We start from the raw sequence: 16,537 nt of genomic DNA, 5'->3' as shown, positions 1-16,537 counted from the left end.
GAGTGACAAAGTGACAACTGCTGTCCTGTGAGCCGGAGCTGGCAGTGTCACAGTCCCTGTTAACAGCTCAGTCCTCTCCACTCTCCAATTTCATAATGATTTTCAGCACAAAAGCTCCAGTCCTCTCTTTATTCTCCAGTTGCCTGGTTCAGCCCTCAATTAAACACATCCCAGGGCTTGCCTGCACATCAAACCACAATCTGGGGAAGCGGGAGGAGGGTTAAAGGGCGTGTTGCAATCAGAGCTAATGAAGGCTCTTTCTGTGGAGAGATTCTGTGTGTGGATGCTGCAGGAAAAGATGGATGTTTTGTAGGAGATGATGGCCAGGCTGTGGGACTAAAAGCTCAGCCTTGCCTGAGCCTCCTGGTGGAGAGCAGCTTTCTCCAGGAGTTGTTCTGGGAGCTCCAAGGGGGATCTGATGGCAGCTGTGAGGGTATTTGCTGGCAGCAAACACGGGGTCTGGGACCCTCCTACCTCATCAATGCTTGTCTTCTGATTAACAGGGGGAAATTGGACCTCCTGGCCCCCGGGGTGAGGATGGTCCCGAGGGTCCCAAAGGTCGCTCTGGCCCCAATGGAGATCCGGGTCCTCTTGGTCCTGCTGGAGAGAAGGTGAGTCTCAAGGAGGGAATGGCCCAGGGGTGTTTTAACTAAAAGCCACCTTTATTTGGGTGTGTTGGGTGGATGGCCAGAGCAGTGCCCAGCGTGGAGGGCACAGTTTTAGGGCAGGGGGATGAAGAGGAGCTGTAGGAGGTTTGTGTGAAGGGAGGCCTGAGTGGTTCAGCAGAAAGACCAGAGGAGAGCCCAGGGAGGTGGTTTTAGTGCAGCAGCACGACTTGAATGTGTTGACAACGTGGTCTTTTTGGGATTATCTGCTTGGGCACAATGTCTTGAAAAAAAAATAGAGTAGAAAATAGAGAAATTGGAAGTATCACAGACTCCAGTCTAATTTCTATGTTCACCCAGTTGAAAAAAAAAATATATATAAAAAAACAACCGTTCCCAAGAAGTCCCCAGCACATTTACAGTGCTCACTCTGTACCACCCCCCAGGTGTCTCTCAGGGAGGGCAGAGGATGATCCCAGTGCCCCAAGAGCTTTATTCCACCCACATCTCATCTGCTTTGCTCTTGACTTCTCCGCACTTGGCGTCTCCCCTTTCTGCTGGTGCGGATCTGAAGCTGCTCCCGAGGTCTCTTGCCCAAGATAACACACTTTTATTTGTGTTCCAGGGAAAACTCGGCGTGCCAGGACTGCCTGGGTACCCAGGCAGGCAGGGCCCAAAGGTAACTGGGCTGGGGGGGTCTCTGGGAGGGTTGGGGTGTCCTGGGGAGCCCAATGACACAGCCAAGCCCTGGCAGTGCAGCCGTGCAGAAGGCTCAGCCCCCCCACTGGTGGGATGAGATCCCTCCTTCCCACCCAGGCAGGACAAAAATATAGATGGGTAAAAATAGCTCCCAGCCCTTGGCTGGTGGAATTCAGGGGCTGGTTCTGCATGGCTTCAGTCTCCTAAAGTGGTGGGAAGAGATGGAGAGGGATGGGGTGTGCAGGACTGCTTTGGTGATGGATGCAAACAGGCACCTTGTGAGCCTTCATGCTGGGATTAGGCATAACAGTCCTTCCCCTTGTATTATGTTTTATATCTTCCAAGATCTATGCTAGGGTTATCTAATTAATTAAGAATTAGAATGAATAATGAATCAGGGCCTCCCTGGAATGAAAATAAAACTGCCATTTTGCAGATTTGCAAACATCCTTTGTAGCTTATCTACACTCCCACCTTCATCTGGGCCATTTTCAAGTCATTTTTTAAATTGAAACTGTGAATTCCACTACATAGATGAAGCCTACAGCCTAATTTTTACATGCCCTGGAGGCTTTGGGAACTTACATTTTTGTTAACTTTTTTTTAAGAATCATATTTTATTATTCATGCTCATTGCTTAAAAAAAAACCCAAAAAAACAAACAACCAAAACAGGCTTGTTTAATTCTGGAGACATAATTATCTGCAAGAGATTGTTTCTTCAGTTTTGTGGTTGTGGCGTTGACGGTTTATTTTTTAATTTGCATCTTATACGTCGGGGCAGAGGTTGGGAGTTTTTTTTGCATTTCTTCGACTAATTCATATTTTAAAAGCGGCAGCAGCTATTCTCCAGGCACTCACATCAGAAAGGAACAAGCCAGGAGTTAAATTTTCATGTGAAACATAGTGACTTGGGAGCTAAAATCCAAATTCCTGCCTGCTCCCCGGGCACCCGCCACAACCGTGGGCTTGGTCTTTGCAGTGACTGCTAATGAGGCACGGACCTGCCTGTTGTTGTTGTTATTTCTGGATGAAATTTCGTTTCTGAGGTCATTTCAGGTCTGTCTGTGCTTGTGTTGTTTGTAAGGTTTAAGAGACGAGGGCTGGGAGCTGTGGATGTTGGTGGGTCATCCCGGGCTGGGGTGGATGGGCTGAGCTGCCCCTTTGGGCATCCAGAACCTCTTACTCTCTCTTTGCTCTTCTCCCAAAGGGCTCAATCGGCTTCCCAGGATTTCCAGGAGCCAATGGAGAGAAGGGCACACGGGTAAGCGCTGCTTTATCTGGCTGCTTTGCTGACTTAATTCCCTCCAAAGCTCCTGGGGCAGGACACAGGGATCAACTCTTTGGCTTTTGCCCAAAGAGTCTCATCCCAGGACGAGATTCCCAGCACAGGACCAGTGAGAGGCTCCCAGTGCTGCCTGCTGGGAGAGGAGGATGCTGGGGATGGCACAGGCAGCTCTGCAGCTTCCCAATTAAACCCTGGAAATTTCCCCCTCAAGATATTTTAAGAGACTTCTTTGAACCTGAATCCTTCCCGTGCTGTCAGACTTCGCTCAGGGCACGAAGAGCTTTTTAATTAACAGTAATTATTAGAGATGGGTGAATCTGCTCAGAACCAGCAAAGAACCATCGTTAACCTAACTGGAAATTCAAAATACATAGCTGAAAATCCATACAAATTCCTCCTTTTAATAAGCTCTTCAAAATTCATAGACATCTTTAAAGTGTGGGGGCTCCATCCCCCAGACTTGTCTCTACCTCTCACCCACCTCCACAGACTTTGCTCTGAATAGGGATTGTCTAAATATACAGATTTATTTTTTATCTTGTGAAAAACACGCTTGAATTAAGGGATTCAGAGTACAAACAAAGTCATTTTCTGCACCAGCTCTGGTCACAGTGACAAGAAGGGGGAGTGAGGATAGCAAGTGGAATTAGTTTCCTTTTTGCTCTCATTTAAATACAAATGACTTCTAACAGACGGGTTTGAGAGGAGCCCAGAAAATATAAATCACTTTGCACTGCATTAATATCATGCCACCGAAATTTGGTTTATATCCACCCCCCTCCCTTTATTTTTTTTTTTTTTTTTTATTCCACTGAGTAATTTCATTTCATTCTGAGCTACAAATGCACATCCTCATCCCTCCCTCTGCTCCGGCCTGGCAGGAGGAGGGAGCCCATGAATAAAGCAGCTGCCACCACAGCCTTGAATTCACTGTAGCCCTGTAATTACCACCCATCTTATCAAATATACAGCAATAAAATCCTTGGGCTGGGGGTTTGGGTGGTGTAAAACAGCAGGGAGGAGATGGGAGATGTGCTGCTTTGCATCCCTGAGCATCCACATCCCTCCACATCCCTCGGCTGATTTTGTCCTGGTGCTGTGGGAAACCTTTCAGGTACCAGGAGTTGGTGGTTTATGAGTTTGGAACAAGCAATAATAAGAGAAAAAAAGGCAAAAAATCAGCAGTTTTCTCATTTTTATTCAAAATGAGCTTGGTGCCTTCAATGGAGGTAGTGAGGACCCTTAGTTACACCCCTTGGCAGGCCACCATTTCTTCAGGAATTAAAAAGAGTTTTCTTACATTTCAAATGTTGGTTTACTCCATGGTGATTTTAATTTTTTTATTTTTTTTAATATATTTTATTTTCAATGTGTGACTGGACCATTTATGCCATTTTACACCCAATCCAGGAGCCTACAATTCATTTGATTGTATGGGTGTGTGAGAGAGAAGATTTTCAGGGACGAACCTTTCCTTTAGCAAAAGGAGCCCAGCTTGAAATTTTTTTTAATAGCAAAAATACTGATTTTCAGTAACAGTTTTGGTATCTGTATTGTTTTTCTTTTTCCTCCCAAGTATTTCATTTGAAATAAGAGAAAAGAAATTATATACAGAATTATAGGCTGAGCTGGGATCACACTGCTCCAGTCCAAATGGAGACCATCATCTTAATTTAAGCCCCGTTGAATTAGACTTGATAAATCCCCCTCTGTTTCTCTTAAGACCACTAAATCTGCTGCTTTTATAAGTATGTTCACACAGAGTCAAGAAAGAGAATTTCTAAGATTTGCTTCTCCAGTGCCTCGTGGAATAACCCAATTTGCAGCTGAAACAACCCCAAATCATTTATTTGTCTTTTCTTTAACATGGTATTACAATTACACTGCTCAACGTGGTTTATGTGTCCAAAATAACGTGAATCACTCGTTTCTCTTACAAAATGGAAATAAGCTCTGCAGCTTGTTATTTCAGCAACACAAACAGTCTTCCCAAGCCCTTAAATAATTTTAAAAAAAAAGGTGAAAATCCAAGGCAGAAGGATTTTCCACACCAGCACAGGCAGCTGAATTTTGGTGTTGCAGTGTTGAACCCCTCCCAAAACCTGAAACTTCAACTTCTGGCTGTTCAGCTCCACAAAAAGGGCTGGAAAAATTAAAAATGGGAAGGGGAAAAAAGGGATGGAGATGATTAGAGGGATGGAACACCTCTCCTATAAGGAAAGGTTGAGGGAATTGGGATTGTTCAAGCAGGAAAAGAGAAGTTTTGGGGTGACCTAACTGGGGCCTGCCAGTACCTCAAGGTAGACTGCAGGAAAGTTGGAGAGAGACTATTTCCAAGGGCCTGGAATGACAGGACTAGCAGGAATGGCTTCACACTGCCAGAGGGCAGGGTTAGATGGGATATTGGGAAGGAATTCCTGGCTGGCAGGGTGGGGAGGCTCTGGCACAGGTTGCCCAGAGAAGCTGTGGCTGCCCTGGAAGTGTCCAAGGCCAGGTTGGACAGGGCTTGGAGCACCCTGGGCTAGTGGAAGGTGTCCCTGCCCATGGCACAGGGGCAGAATGAGATGATCTTTAAGGTCCCTTCCAACCCAAACCATCCTGTGATTCTATGTTTGGTGTTCTTGGAGAATTATGACCCATTAAATACCCCAATAGTGTTGGTGAGCAGCTGCTCATCACCCTGCCTGTCCTCAGCCCCAGGTGAGCCCTGGGGAGCTTGCTTGGATAAATCAAAAACCTGATCATAAAATCAATAGCTGGACGTGAATAAGTGATCTTATTTTTAGAGCTGATGGGCCTCTGCCATTAGCAGGGGGTAATAGATCTCCCTGCTCGCCCGCCCTGACAGAGCCTGGGGGGTGTGGAGGGACCCAAATCCAACCATTTATTTGTGTGCCTAGAAAATAATCGGAATTTAGATGCCTCTATGTCAGAATCTCTGCTTGAAAAATATAGGTCTGTGTGCATTTACAGTGCTATATAAATTCTTTGCAGCAGTACATGGGGCTGCATGCATGATTAACGACAGCAATGAGAAGGGGGAATTTTGCTTAAAAATAGAATTGAGGAAGAAGGAGAGGAGTGTGTGCTGCCTCCCCTCAGGTAGCCCCCACACTCCTCTCCACCTGCTCCAAATTTAGCCTCCCAGAGCTAAAAGAAAACCAGCTGGAGTACTTTAAAGTGATTTTTGTAATTAATTTTAAAAAAGTATGCCAGCAGGGTTTATTAAACGGAGCCGCAGAACAAGGAGGATTCAGCAGGACTAATTTTAGTAGCTTGAAGAAAGTTGATTGTAAAGTTTCCCAGCTCCTGTTTTATGTTCAGCTGGTTAATGAGTGCCAGATACGGGAAGGCAGGATAGTGAGATGATGGATTTGGGGCAGAAAATGGCAAGTGATATTTTAAGCATTCAGTGTTCCTTGCACAGGAATCAAGTCTTCCTCATCCTTCCTTTAACAGGTGATTGGTACCATTAATGAGCTGCAGGTCCAAAGAGGGAAAGTTAAACCTCTCAGAACTCTGTTTTTTTGGAGGCTTGACACTAGCCAAAAGAGTGTTTTCAGGCCATTAGTTTGCTTTGAGGCACAGGGTAATGGAGCTTAATGTAGTGCCAGATTTAGGACCCTCTGTCTTTTCTCTGTCAGGATTAATTACAGTCACCCATCCTGGGGAGCTGAGTGCATCTGTCAGATCACATGAGCCTCCTGCTCCTGCTCTGCACAACAATCACTTGTTTAGCACAGAGTTTGCAGCGACCAAGAAAGATTTGTAAATATGTAGGGCAGCTTAATTGGCTTGTGTGGCATAAAATAAGCGCTCCGAGCAGGAATCCTGCTCTGCTACTGTCAGTCCTTAAATATTGAGCAGCAACACGTGTGAGCAGCAGGATGAGGACCAGCCCTTCCCCCTGTCAGGAGCTGGGGGAAGGGATTAGCAGGGATCAGTGGGGAAAAAAGGGATTATGGGTGTTGGGGTGGCAGAGTTGAATGGGTTTTTGCTGGTTGTGCCGTGAGTTTTTGGGATACTGTATGGTCTGAGTGGGTGGCCTCGTCTTTGAAAGCTTTGGTGGAGTTTTAGAGGACTCAGAATACTGTTCCTTAGGAGAGCCATTCCCTCAGATAACAGATGTTGTCTGGGCATAGGGATTATTGCCCAGACCTGCCCAAGCATTATAAATTAAAACAAATACGAGAAACAGAACATGAAAGTAAACCTGCTGTTGACTTTTTTCATCACAAATGAGAACCAGAGAGGTTTTGAGGCCCTTCGTAATGGGCTCTGTGACAGGATCATCTGCTCTGGTGCTGGTTGCTAACTCCTCTTCCTTTCTTTTCATTCCAGGGGACACCTGGCAAACCAGGTCCGAGGGGGCAGCGCGGTCCAACGGTAACGAGCCAATCTTGTGCATTTGGAAAGCTTGTCATGGCCAAGGGAAACTGGGATCTGATTTGTGCCTTCACTGGGGGGTAGGATCTGGCCTTCAGCACTCACAGCTAAGCAGAGGGGACACAGTGCTTTGGGGAACATGGTTTGAAGTCGTCAGACTCCAGTGGGAGTGATGATGGCTCCTGTCAGCCCTTGCTGCTGGTGGGTTGACTTGTGCCCTATCACAGTGTAGCTGTGGGTAGCAGAAAGGGCTAAAATGTCACCTTTTGTGTCTTTTTTAAGGGTCCACGTGGGGAAAGAGGGCCTAGGGGAAGCACTGGAAAACCTGGCCCAAAGGTAAGGTTTTGGGAAGCCTTTGGGGTCACATCCTAACAAGTGTTGGTATTGAGACTGTCTGGTTCACTGCCCTCCATTTCCCTCCTCTCCTTTCTCCACTGGATTTGGAAAGCTGAGCCCTTCTAAGCTTTATTCCCAGATCATAACTCATCTGTAAAATACATGCACAGGTTCTAAAAACATGTTGGCCCACAATTCCACACCAAGTGCAGGAATTAGAGCCATCTCAACAAGAAGGGGAGGGAGCTCCCCCACATCAGCACAACCCTCCAACGCCCTGACACCTCCCCTAAACCCTCTTTTTTGGTGTTTAAGTAGTGTTTGAACCACCTAAGGCTGTGCCACAGGTGAAGGTGTTGCTGCTGGTCTCCAGATCCTTGCACCTTGCCGAGCCACTTTGCCTGCCCACTGTTGGCCCAGGATGGGTCACCAGGCAAAATTAGGTATTTTATTCCCAGCCAACCTGGGGAGGCACACTCAGCTCCAGAACCTGCTGCCCACACTGATTCCCTGACCATCAGTCTCTGGGTGTGACAGAAGCCACACTTTTGTAGCAAGGCATCATCACCACCACACTGCCAGATTTAAAAATAAATGTCTCACCTTTGTGTTGGCATGAATTTTTGATAAATACCTCATCTTTGTGGTGGCATTTATCTCTCAGAGGGAGGCCATTGTGAAGTGGAAACATCCCTTGCTCACTGACGTTATCTTTCCTGTATTTTTATTAAGCAACGTGGGGAGGAATGAGCAGCTGCTTATTTGTCACTGGGTGATGCTCCTGATGCAGAATTATTATTAGTGAGGGACAGGGGAGTGGGTGGTGTGGTGCCACTGTGGGCTTGGTGCCATTTGAAGTCTTTGCACACAGCAGCTTCAATGGTGATAGATGTATTTTTAATGGTCTCTTGTTTTCTTTATTCATAAAAGGGCAACTCTGGTGGTGATGGCCCCCCTGGTCCTCCTGGAGAAAGGGTAAGACAACTTGGTGGGGTAAAATGGGACTCAGAGGAGGGTTTGCAGGGCTGAGATGGTGCTGAGGGGTTTTGGCAGTGAACATCTTCCAAGGTGACCTGTTAAGCAGAGATGAGTGGGCAGCTCACAGGAGCTGGGATGCAGCTCAGCACACTTCAGTCAGCAAAGGGAAAAGTCTGGTTAGAAATCCAGGGTGAAAAGTGCTTGTGTGGAGAGAGGTCCCACAAGTCACCTCCAACCCTTAGGTCCCTTCTGAGCTCTCCAGGGAAGGCTCACGTGGGACCTTGGGTGCCCTGTGTAAACATCATGTGGGACCTTGGGTGTCCTGTGTAAACATCACTCCATGGGAAAAGGAGGAAGTCACCCCGGGCTTTTGTGCAGGCAGCCAGAGCCCCGGATTTCTGGGGGATGTGGTCCTCTAGGATCTCATAGTGCTTTCCCCCCAGACTGGTGGAAAAAACTGAAACAATGGGACTTTCATGATTTTAGCCTCAATTTCTTTCTCTTTTTTTTTTTTTTACTGGGTTTTGGTTTTAAATTTTCTACAAAGTCACCCAGTGTTTGGCTTTCCAGACCTTTGTGCTCATCTGCTGCTCACACAGAGCTGGTGTTTCACAGTGAAGTGTTACAGGTTCCTTAACTGTGTTTTCTGGCTTGTCTTTCATCCCAGGGACCACCAGGGCCTCAAGGACCGACTGGATTTCCTGGACCAAAAGGCCCCCCTGTAAGTAACTCACTTTCTAGAGCATCCAAAGAAATCCAAAGCCTTTCCCACCCAGCTGTGACTGCCTGTGCCAGCTCAGCCTGAGCTGCCTCCCTGACAAGTGGGGATGTTCCCAATAAAAGGCTTCACTGAGACATCACAATAATGACCCAGTGGTTTAAGATTTTAAATAGCCAAGTAAATTGCAGCTGATTATAAATGTTCATTTCCTAATGACTCAGAATCTCTGGGATCTTTCCTGGGTGCTCTGTTCCTTATTTTCCCTCTGTGTATGAGGAGGACAGCACGACACTAACACTGCTGTCTCTGCAATTATTATACATTGATGAGGGACCTCAGAAACCTTTGTGGAGTGATTTCCTCCCCTGTGGTGAGCAGCTCACTACTGCTCTGAGCCTGTAAGATAAATCTTTCCTTTGGGAGGTGTGTGGGAAAGGGATGTAGCTTTTAGGGTTCTGAGCACCCCAATTTCACTGTAAATTGGGTGGCAACTGAGACAAGCAGGGTTGATTCAGCTCTTATCACAGTTTTATTACTGAGCACTCAGTGATGTTCCTTCTCACCCTGGTTTTCTGCTGTAGGGTCCTCCTGGGAAGGATGGATTGCCTGGTCACCCTGGACAGAGAGGAGAAACTGTAAGTAGCCAAAAAACCTTGGGCAGATCATTAGTCCTGAGTCTTGTCTTGCCAGGTGGTTTCTCTAAACCCTCCTGTGCAGCGGGGGAGATGTGGCCACACCTTTGGATTCCCTGGAGGTTTGTGTCTCTCCAGCTGCACGGGATGGTCTGTGGGAAGCAGCCCTGCTCTGAGCAGGACAGGCTGGTCTAATGATGGTTTATCTGGAGGCTGTGACCAGCTCCTCTCTCTGTGTCCTTCAGTAGATTGTGGAGGTCAATGTGTGTGGTTTGAGGACCTGAGCAGGGATGTTGTGGTGCCAGTGACTGGCATCAGGGGCCACTTGAGTTTCTTCTGTGATGGGTGTTGCAAGAGGCAGCTCCTTGAGAGCTGAGAGGATGTTTTGATTGGGTTGAGTCTTGGTCAGCACCAGCACAAGCCAGTGCTTGGTGTGGTTCTTACTTCCACAAGCTGGAGAGGAAGCTGAGGGGTGAATTCTGAGCAGGCCTTGTGGCTGGGACTCTGTACCCTGAGGACTCATTGTAGCTCTTGTCCCTTTGCCTTCCCACAGGAAGGCTGTGCCTCTGCCCTTTGGAGTGTTATGGGTAATCCCTGGGCTTTCTTTCCCACTGGCCTTTGGAGATGTGCAGGTTTCATGTCTCCCCCAGTTGTGGCTGTGCCCCCTCCAGCAGCATTCCCTGGGGAGCAGCTCCTGGCTGGCATTTTGGCATTTCGGATGGGATGTTTATTGTTTTTCCTTGGCTGTTTACAATCCAGCTCAGTCACTGCTTTTGGTACACCCCTCTCCCAACACCGCACGCTGCATGTTGGCAGATAGACCCTTTGTTCTGTCTCTGTTTTACAGAGGAAAAAAACAAACCTCTTTCCTCAGTTTTGCATTTTTCTCTACTGCCTTCCCAGCAAATGAGCATAAAAAATGCTTTGCACATTATGCATTTTTTTCCCCCAACTTATCACACAATTTAATTAACTTGCCTGTCATTTGCTAAGCAAGGCAATGCAAACACTGCTCAGCAACACCAGATATTTATTTACACTCCACAAGACTGACTTTAGGGCGGTGGTTGGGGTAGTTTTGAGCAGAGTCCTCAGGTCAGAATTAACTGAAAGGTGAAGAGTTTTCACCTGCCAGAGGCTGGCTGACATTTAGTCTTCCTTTCTCGAGTTATCCATAATGTCCAGGACACTACATTTGAGGTGGAAGAAACAATAAAAACTTTGCTTTTGTCTGCTATTATCAACTTCTGAGACTGGAATAAAGCATCAAACTCTAAGTCTGCATGACTAGGAATGGAGAATGGGCTTTCAATTATTTGGGGTCTGAAAGTTCTCCCTAATAATAGCTTTCCTCAGTGTCATGGTTTGAGATGGCCATGACACTCAGTCACTGCAGCAGTAGTTTGCCTCTCCCAGGAAAATCCTGCCAGAAAACAAAATCTCTATTAATCTGTGTCATCAAACTTGCAAAAATCCCTTTCCCCTGCAACCCCTTGGGGTAGGAGAATACCCTTTTTGTCCCCCTTTCCCTACACAGTGCCAGAAAGCAAGAGAAACATAAAAGCAAATTAAGTATTATTTCTCCATCAATAGCCTGGTCAGTGCAATGTGTCTTCATGCAAGAAAATCTAGGCTTGAAATCTCTGTGTGAAACACTTCCCTTTATTTTACTTCTCTTTCGGTGGCAAACAGCCATGCTGAAATATTTGACCATATTAAATTTAAACAAAGATTGGATCTAAAAAACCGTGGCAAATTGTAAAACCCCTGCACCCGAGGCTCCAACAGCACAAAAGGAAACCCCTTTTCTCCAGGTTAACAAGAAAAGTCCTGAGCAGAAATGGTCTAAATATTTCTCTACGATGAGAGTTTAAATTGTACATTCATTTCCCAACGATGTTTTGCCATTTCCCCGTCAGTGACAGGATATTTTCTGTGATCTGCAGGCAGCTAGAATATCATGGAGGAGTTGTTTTAGCACGACACATTAGCATTGACATGGGATTTATCTGATCCTCTTTTGTGGCAATGAGAAAATAGCCTGTATGCCTTAAATGCCATTTCTCAAGCTTGTCAGCGTGCTGCAGTAAGAACGATAATTAATGTGCTTTTAAAGAGTGGCTTAGGAGAGCTAAACAATTGCAGCGGTGATGGCTCGTTATTGTCACTCTTCAAAATGACATTATAAGGAGCTGTCATGGAGCCTTCACTGCTCATCAGCGTTTGGGGACAAACAGGGCTGTGATTCCTTTCAGCAGATGTTGGTGAAGCAAATAAAGCTTCACTCCCCCCCCCATGGCTGGAGGGTTTGGGGCTGCAGCAGGGCTGGAGATGGGAGCTGCTGGTGCCAAAAGTGGAAGAGAGGGTCACCCAGCCCCTGAGCTCCCGGGAGCTGAGCTTAAAACAGAACTGAGCCTAAACCAGCACCAGAATGGGGAGCAGGAGAAGGGAAAACAGCTTTTAAGAATTGCTCAGCGTGAAGAAACTCACTCTGACTTTTTAATAGCCCTTTAACAGGCGTTGCCTCAACAGGTTTTATGAGCGTAGCAAATTTTTTAATATATATGGCCAATCCTTCAGCCAAACCACAGTGGCCCCATCAAAACAGCAGAGCTGAGCATTGAGAATCCATTCTTCTTCCTCTGTTTCACCCCTGTATAAATTCAAATATATATTTTCCACCTTCTTTTTGATTTCTTCTTTTCCCCTTGGGTGTCCATCCGCTCCCGGTCAGTGGTTTCACCGCGGGAGGAGCAGTCGGGTGGCAGTCTGACCCTTGCTGGAGCAGTCCTTGGCAGAAGTGTCACCTCTTTCTCTTTTACCTTTCTCTAACAGGGTTTCCAAGGCAAGACTGGCCCTCCAGGACCCCCTGGTGTCGTAGGCCCTCAGGTAAGAAGCAAATACTCACACTTGTACCAGCCCTCTGCAACTCCTCTTCCCCAGGTGGGCACCGTGGGCTCTCAGAGCTCTGATGGTTCAGATGGAGGTGCTGGAACCAGGGGTTATACAGCAGGGACTCCTCTTCCAGGGAAGGCAAAGGCATGTCAGATAGCTTTGAAATTCCTGACCAAGGTGTGAAATATCCCAGTGGTTCCCAGCCCACCTTGTGGAGGCCTTTGGATGGTGTTTAGACAAATGTGCCTGGGGGCTGCTGTAAGTAAGGTGGTTCCTGTGAACTTGAAACAACTACCCTGGTGTAAATTGGAAAGACCAGCTCCACACAATTCAACTAAAAGACCTGTAAGCAGACAGTGAGTTAAACAAGATCTCCAAGGGCTGTACAGCTGCTGGTGTTCAGGGCACTGCAAGCGTGATGCAAGAGTGCTCTTACATGTCGCTGTGAAGAAAGTCATCCCTCTTTAATCTGAAGTGCTGCCAGATTCTGTCAGAGCTGGGCTGGTTTCTTTCTGTCATAAAAAGCCCTGTGCAATCTGGAAATAGTCACTGCACAAGCAGAACTCAGAACCTTTAAGTACAGGCGTGCAGGGCTCGTGGGTCAGTTCTAGGCAGAGTCCTGGACTGAGTAGGACTGGCTTTGGGTCAAGTCTTCTTTGCTGAACTGCTGGGGAGCTTGCTCTTTAATTAGAAAGTAATTAATTTGTCCTCTTTAATGACAGTGTGTAAAGTCCCTGATTTGTAAATTCCCTGATTAGGGGCAATCCCCTGACGACTGTGTCTGTCTTCTCAAGTGCAAATTAAGTTCTGTGGCAATTTTATCGGGCTCTGCTGCGCGTACTTAGTGTGATCTGTGGCTGCTGAGCGAGGCAGTGGTGGAGTTCTGCTGGCACTAAGTGGCACCCTGCAGCAGGACATGAATTACAGCCCCTGTCCCAGCAGACACCGAGGGTCAGGGATGTTACAGGCTTGTGCTCATGGCTCCTGTCCTCCCCTAAAATGGTACACTGGGGAACCCTCTGTGCTGGGCTTTATCTTACACTCATCACATTAGTGCCCGCGGAGGGCATGGAGGCAGTGGATAATTGCTGTGCAGTACAAGCCTAATGCATTATTTATGCCCCATGGAAGGGAGAATCAGCAGGGTTGTAGAGTGCTTAGGAAGTTTTCAATTAAAAAGAAAAACCTAAGCATAACGGCTGTAGTAATGACATCTCATTTCTGTGAATGCTTTCACTCCAGAGGTTCCCAGTGCCTCTGCTCTGCCAACTGCAATGCTGCCCACTTCCAAAACACAAGGTCCCTTTAGGTGCCAAAGGAGGTGTCTCTTCAGGGATTCCTGGTGGCACTGCAGGGGACACTTAAGGAAATAAGCATTTCCATCCCATTGCAACCCAAAGGACTAAACTGATATCCTGCACCTCTTCCATCCTCGGTTGTTCTCCCAATACCCACCACCCTCTACTGACTGTTTTTTTCAGGGTCCAACCGGTGAGACTGGGCCGATGGGTGAGCGGGGGCACCCAGGCCCTCCGGGTCCCCCGGGTGAACAAGGTCTTCCTGGCCTCACTGGAAAAGAAGGGACCAAGGTAGGGACTAGAATTCACCCTCCCTGCCAGCCTGGGTGCCTGCCTCTCCCCAGAGATGGAGAGGATGATTCAGAAGAGAAATGAAGCTTCTGTCTCCTCATGGAGAGACAAGCTGGGTCTCCATGGAGTCTGCAGAGCCTCAGCTGTTGATCCCTGTCGTTGCAGGGGGACCCTGGTCCCGCTGGCCTCCCAGGGAAGGACGGTCCCCCCGGCTTGCGAGGCTTCCCCGGAGAGAGAGGGCTCCCTGGCCCCATTGTGAGTAGAGGCTGCTTGGTCCTTCCAGCAGGAAGGATGCCTGGGAGGTGCAGCACCCACCTCCCAAAATGACTTTGCTTTCCTCCCTCCAGGGTTCTCCAGGGCTGAAAGGCAACGAAGGTCCCCCAGGCCCTCCAGGCCCAGCAGTGAGTATCCTTGCCCTTGCAGGCACCACCTAACCATTTACAAGCTTGGCAGGCCAGAGGGGGGTTAGTCACAGCTCCAGGCTTTATCCTTTATTTCCTTTGCACTAACAAACAACTCCCTGGACGTTGTTTTATTTTACAAGACACGCATGTAACGATGCAGTCGTTCTGTGGTGTCAGCTGGGAACATACGTGACCAGCTGAGGGAACTGCAGTGGTTCAGGACACCCAGAGTTTTGCTTCTAAGCCACCTGCTTTCCCTCTGGAAGTTGTCCTCACTTGAGATCCATGTTCAGTGCCGCCCTCCTGGAAGAAAATATTCATCATCCAACCCTCCCTGCTGCGTTGGCTGTGAAGTGGCTCACGCTCTCGTTCCAAGCTGTTAATGTATCCCCAGGAACTGAGCTCCCTGTACCATCCAGAGGAGAAACCAGCCCTTCCAGGGATTTTAATTAAAAAAACGATCTGCAGGACCCCTTAGGCTGGTGGTACCAAGTCATCACATGGCAGTTATCCCATCAAACGTGCTCACGTACTGACAGCGTGTTTGCAGCGTCCTGCTGCTGGATTTCTTTGTCTCTTCATGAAGCTCGATACTGCAGTTAAAGCTTCTTTCCTTCTTCTCCCAACAGGGCTCTCCTGGGGAGCGTGGCCCAGCAGGATCAGCTGGCCCAATAGGTTTGCCAGGGCGACCTGGCCCCCAGGGGCCTCCAGGACCTGCAGGTGAAAAGGGAGCTCCAGTAAGTACCAGTATAAAGGTTAAAGGCTGTGGGTCAACTAGAAATGTGCACAGCAGGGAGCTGAGCATGGAACCAGTCCCTGGGGGAGGTGGATGAAAGATTTAAATGAATAAATAAAATAGGCATTCAGGTAGAAATTAATTTTCTCATCTTGAGCACATCAAGCCACTAAATGTTAACGGCTCAACTGCCCCGTTTGGGATGCCCGTGCTATCAAAAACGGATGTGATCCCAGGGACCAACATGTCCTCAGGCCACAAGGGCTGAGCAGGCGAAATGACAGCCTGTGTGACCTCCTAGTGACAAGCAGCCAAAGGCCAGGCCTTTGGGAAGAGGAGCAAGGCCAGCCCCATCCCTGCTTACAAGGATGCGATGGCAGCAGCAGTTTCCACGGAGCCCAAACAAATCCTTCCCCGGACGACGGGCGGCACGGGAAGGCGCTGTGGAGATTTTGGGATGCTGCGTGGTGGTGGTGCAGCATCGGCGCTCCCAGGCATCCACCCCGCCGGTGCCCGTGACAGAGCTGCTCCCAGCAGGATCCCGAGCCCAGCACGGCTGAGCCCTGCCATATGGTCCCTCTCCGGAGCGTTCTCCAGCCAACCCGCGCAAAGTCGCACGTCTTTCGCTCCCCCGGCACGCGCGTGAAATGTCACGTGCGGGCAGGAGGGAGTGGGCTGGGACGTGGCTATTTCTGTTCCTGGAGAGCTCGGCACTGACAGTCCCCGTGCCTCCAGTTCCCGCCCAGACGGGTTGGAAGGGATGTTTGGGTTGCCTGCCTCAAACCTAAGCTCGGCTTCAGGCCCAGCGAGATGAGCGAGCGGTGGCATCGGTGATGTCAGGCTCCATCTCATGGGTGATTGATGTTGTTATCAAAAGCGTTTAGCAGCCACTGTATTCCACATTTGCTGGCTTATTAGAAACTCCGGCAGCTAATCCAGAGGCAGGAATTTCCTGGTGAATCAGCTTTAGGAACATCTGTCCTGCCGAGTACCTATATGATGTATCAGTCAGTGGGTAGATGAATAGGCAATTTATGTGGCATGTAATTATTCAGAAGAGAGCACCCAGGATTCAGATGCAATTAAATTATGTACGAGGAAACTGGAAAATATTCACTGTTCAGTTCCTGTAAACAAACAAATTTGATTGAAGGCTCCAGCTTGGAGGAGTGCTAGTAGTTGTTTAAGCAGGAGGCCAGCAGAGATTGCTTTATTCACTTCAGGTGTTTTCCTTTGTCCAGAAGCTCAGGGGGGAGCTCAGGGCCTCCT

The 16,537-nt window shown here is 48.1% G+C and overlaps 1 protein-coding gene across 1 annotated transcript in view; it reads left to right on the top strand.

The window, feature by feature from the left end:
- The window catches only part of COL5A1 (collagen type V alpha 1 chain), a 146,606-nt gene that overhangs the window by 107,799 nt on the left and 22,270 nt on the right, over nt 1–16,537 (top strand). Inside the window, exons 30-42 of the mRNA XM_051807628.1 lie at nt 504–611; nt 1,231–1,284; nt 2,514–2,567; nt 6,933–6,977; nt 7,260–7,313; nt 8,244–8,288; nt 8,959–9,012; nt 9,594–9,647; nt 12,480–12,533; nt 14,021–14,128; nt 14,294–14,383; nt 14,476–14,529; nt 15,162–15,269. Coding sequence (XP_051663588.1) covers nt 504–611; nt 1,231–1,284; nt 2,514–2,567; nt 6,933–6,977; nt 7,260–7,313; nt 8,244–8,288; nt 8,959–9,012; nt 9,594–9,647; nt 12,480–12,533; nt 14,021–14,128; nt 14,294–14,383; nt 14,476–14,529; nt 15,162–15,269 — 882 coding nt within the window. The remainder of the gene's footprint in view (nt 1–503; nt 612–1,230; nt 1,285–2,513; nt 2,568–6,932; nt 6,978–7,259; nt 7,314–8,243; nt 8,289–8,958; nt 9,013–9,593; nt 9,648–12,479; nt 12,534–14,020; nt 14,129–14,293; nt 14,384–14,475; nt 14,530–15,161; nt 15,270–16,537) is intronic.

The sequence above is a fragment of the Manacus candei genome, unplaced genomic scaffold, assembly GCF_025592945.1.
Source record: "Manacus candei isolate 608988 ecotype Guabito, Panama unplaced genomic scaffold, ASM2559294v1 h1tg000071l, whole genome shotgun sequence".
NCBI classification, from domain to species: domain Eukaryota; kingdom Metazoa; phylum Chordata; class Aves; order Passeriformes; family Pipridae; genus Manacus; species Manacus candei.
Note: the sequence above shows the minus strand (reverse complement) of the source record. Positions and strands in the feature narration are given on the sequence as shown.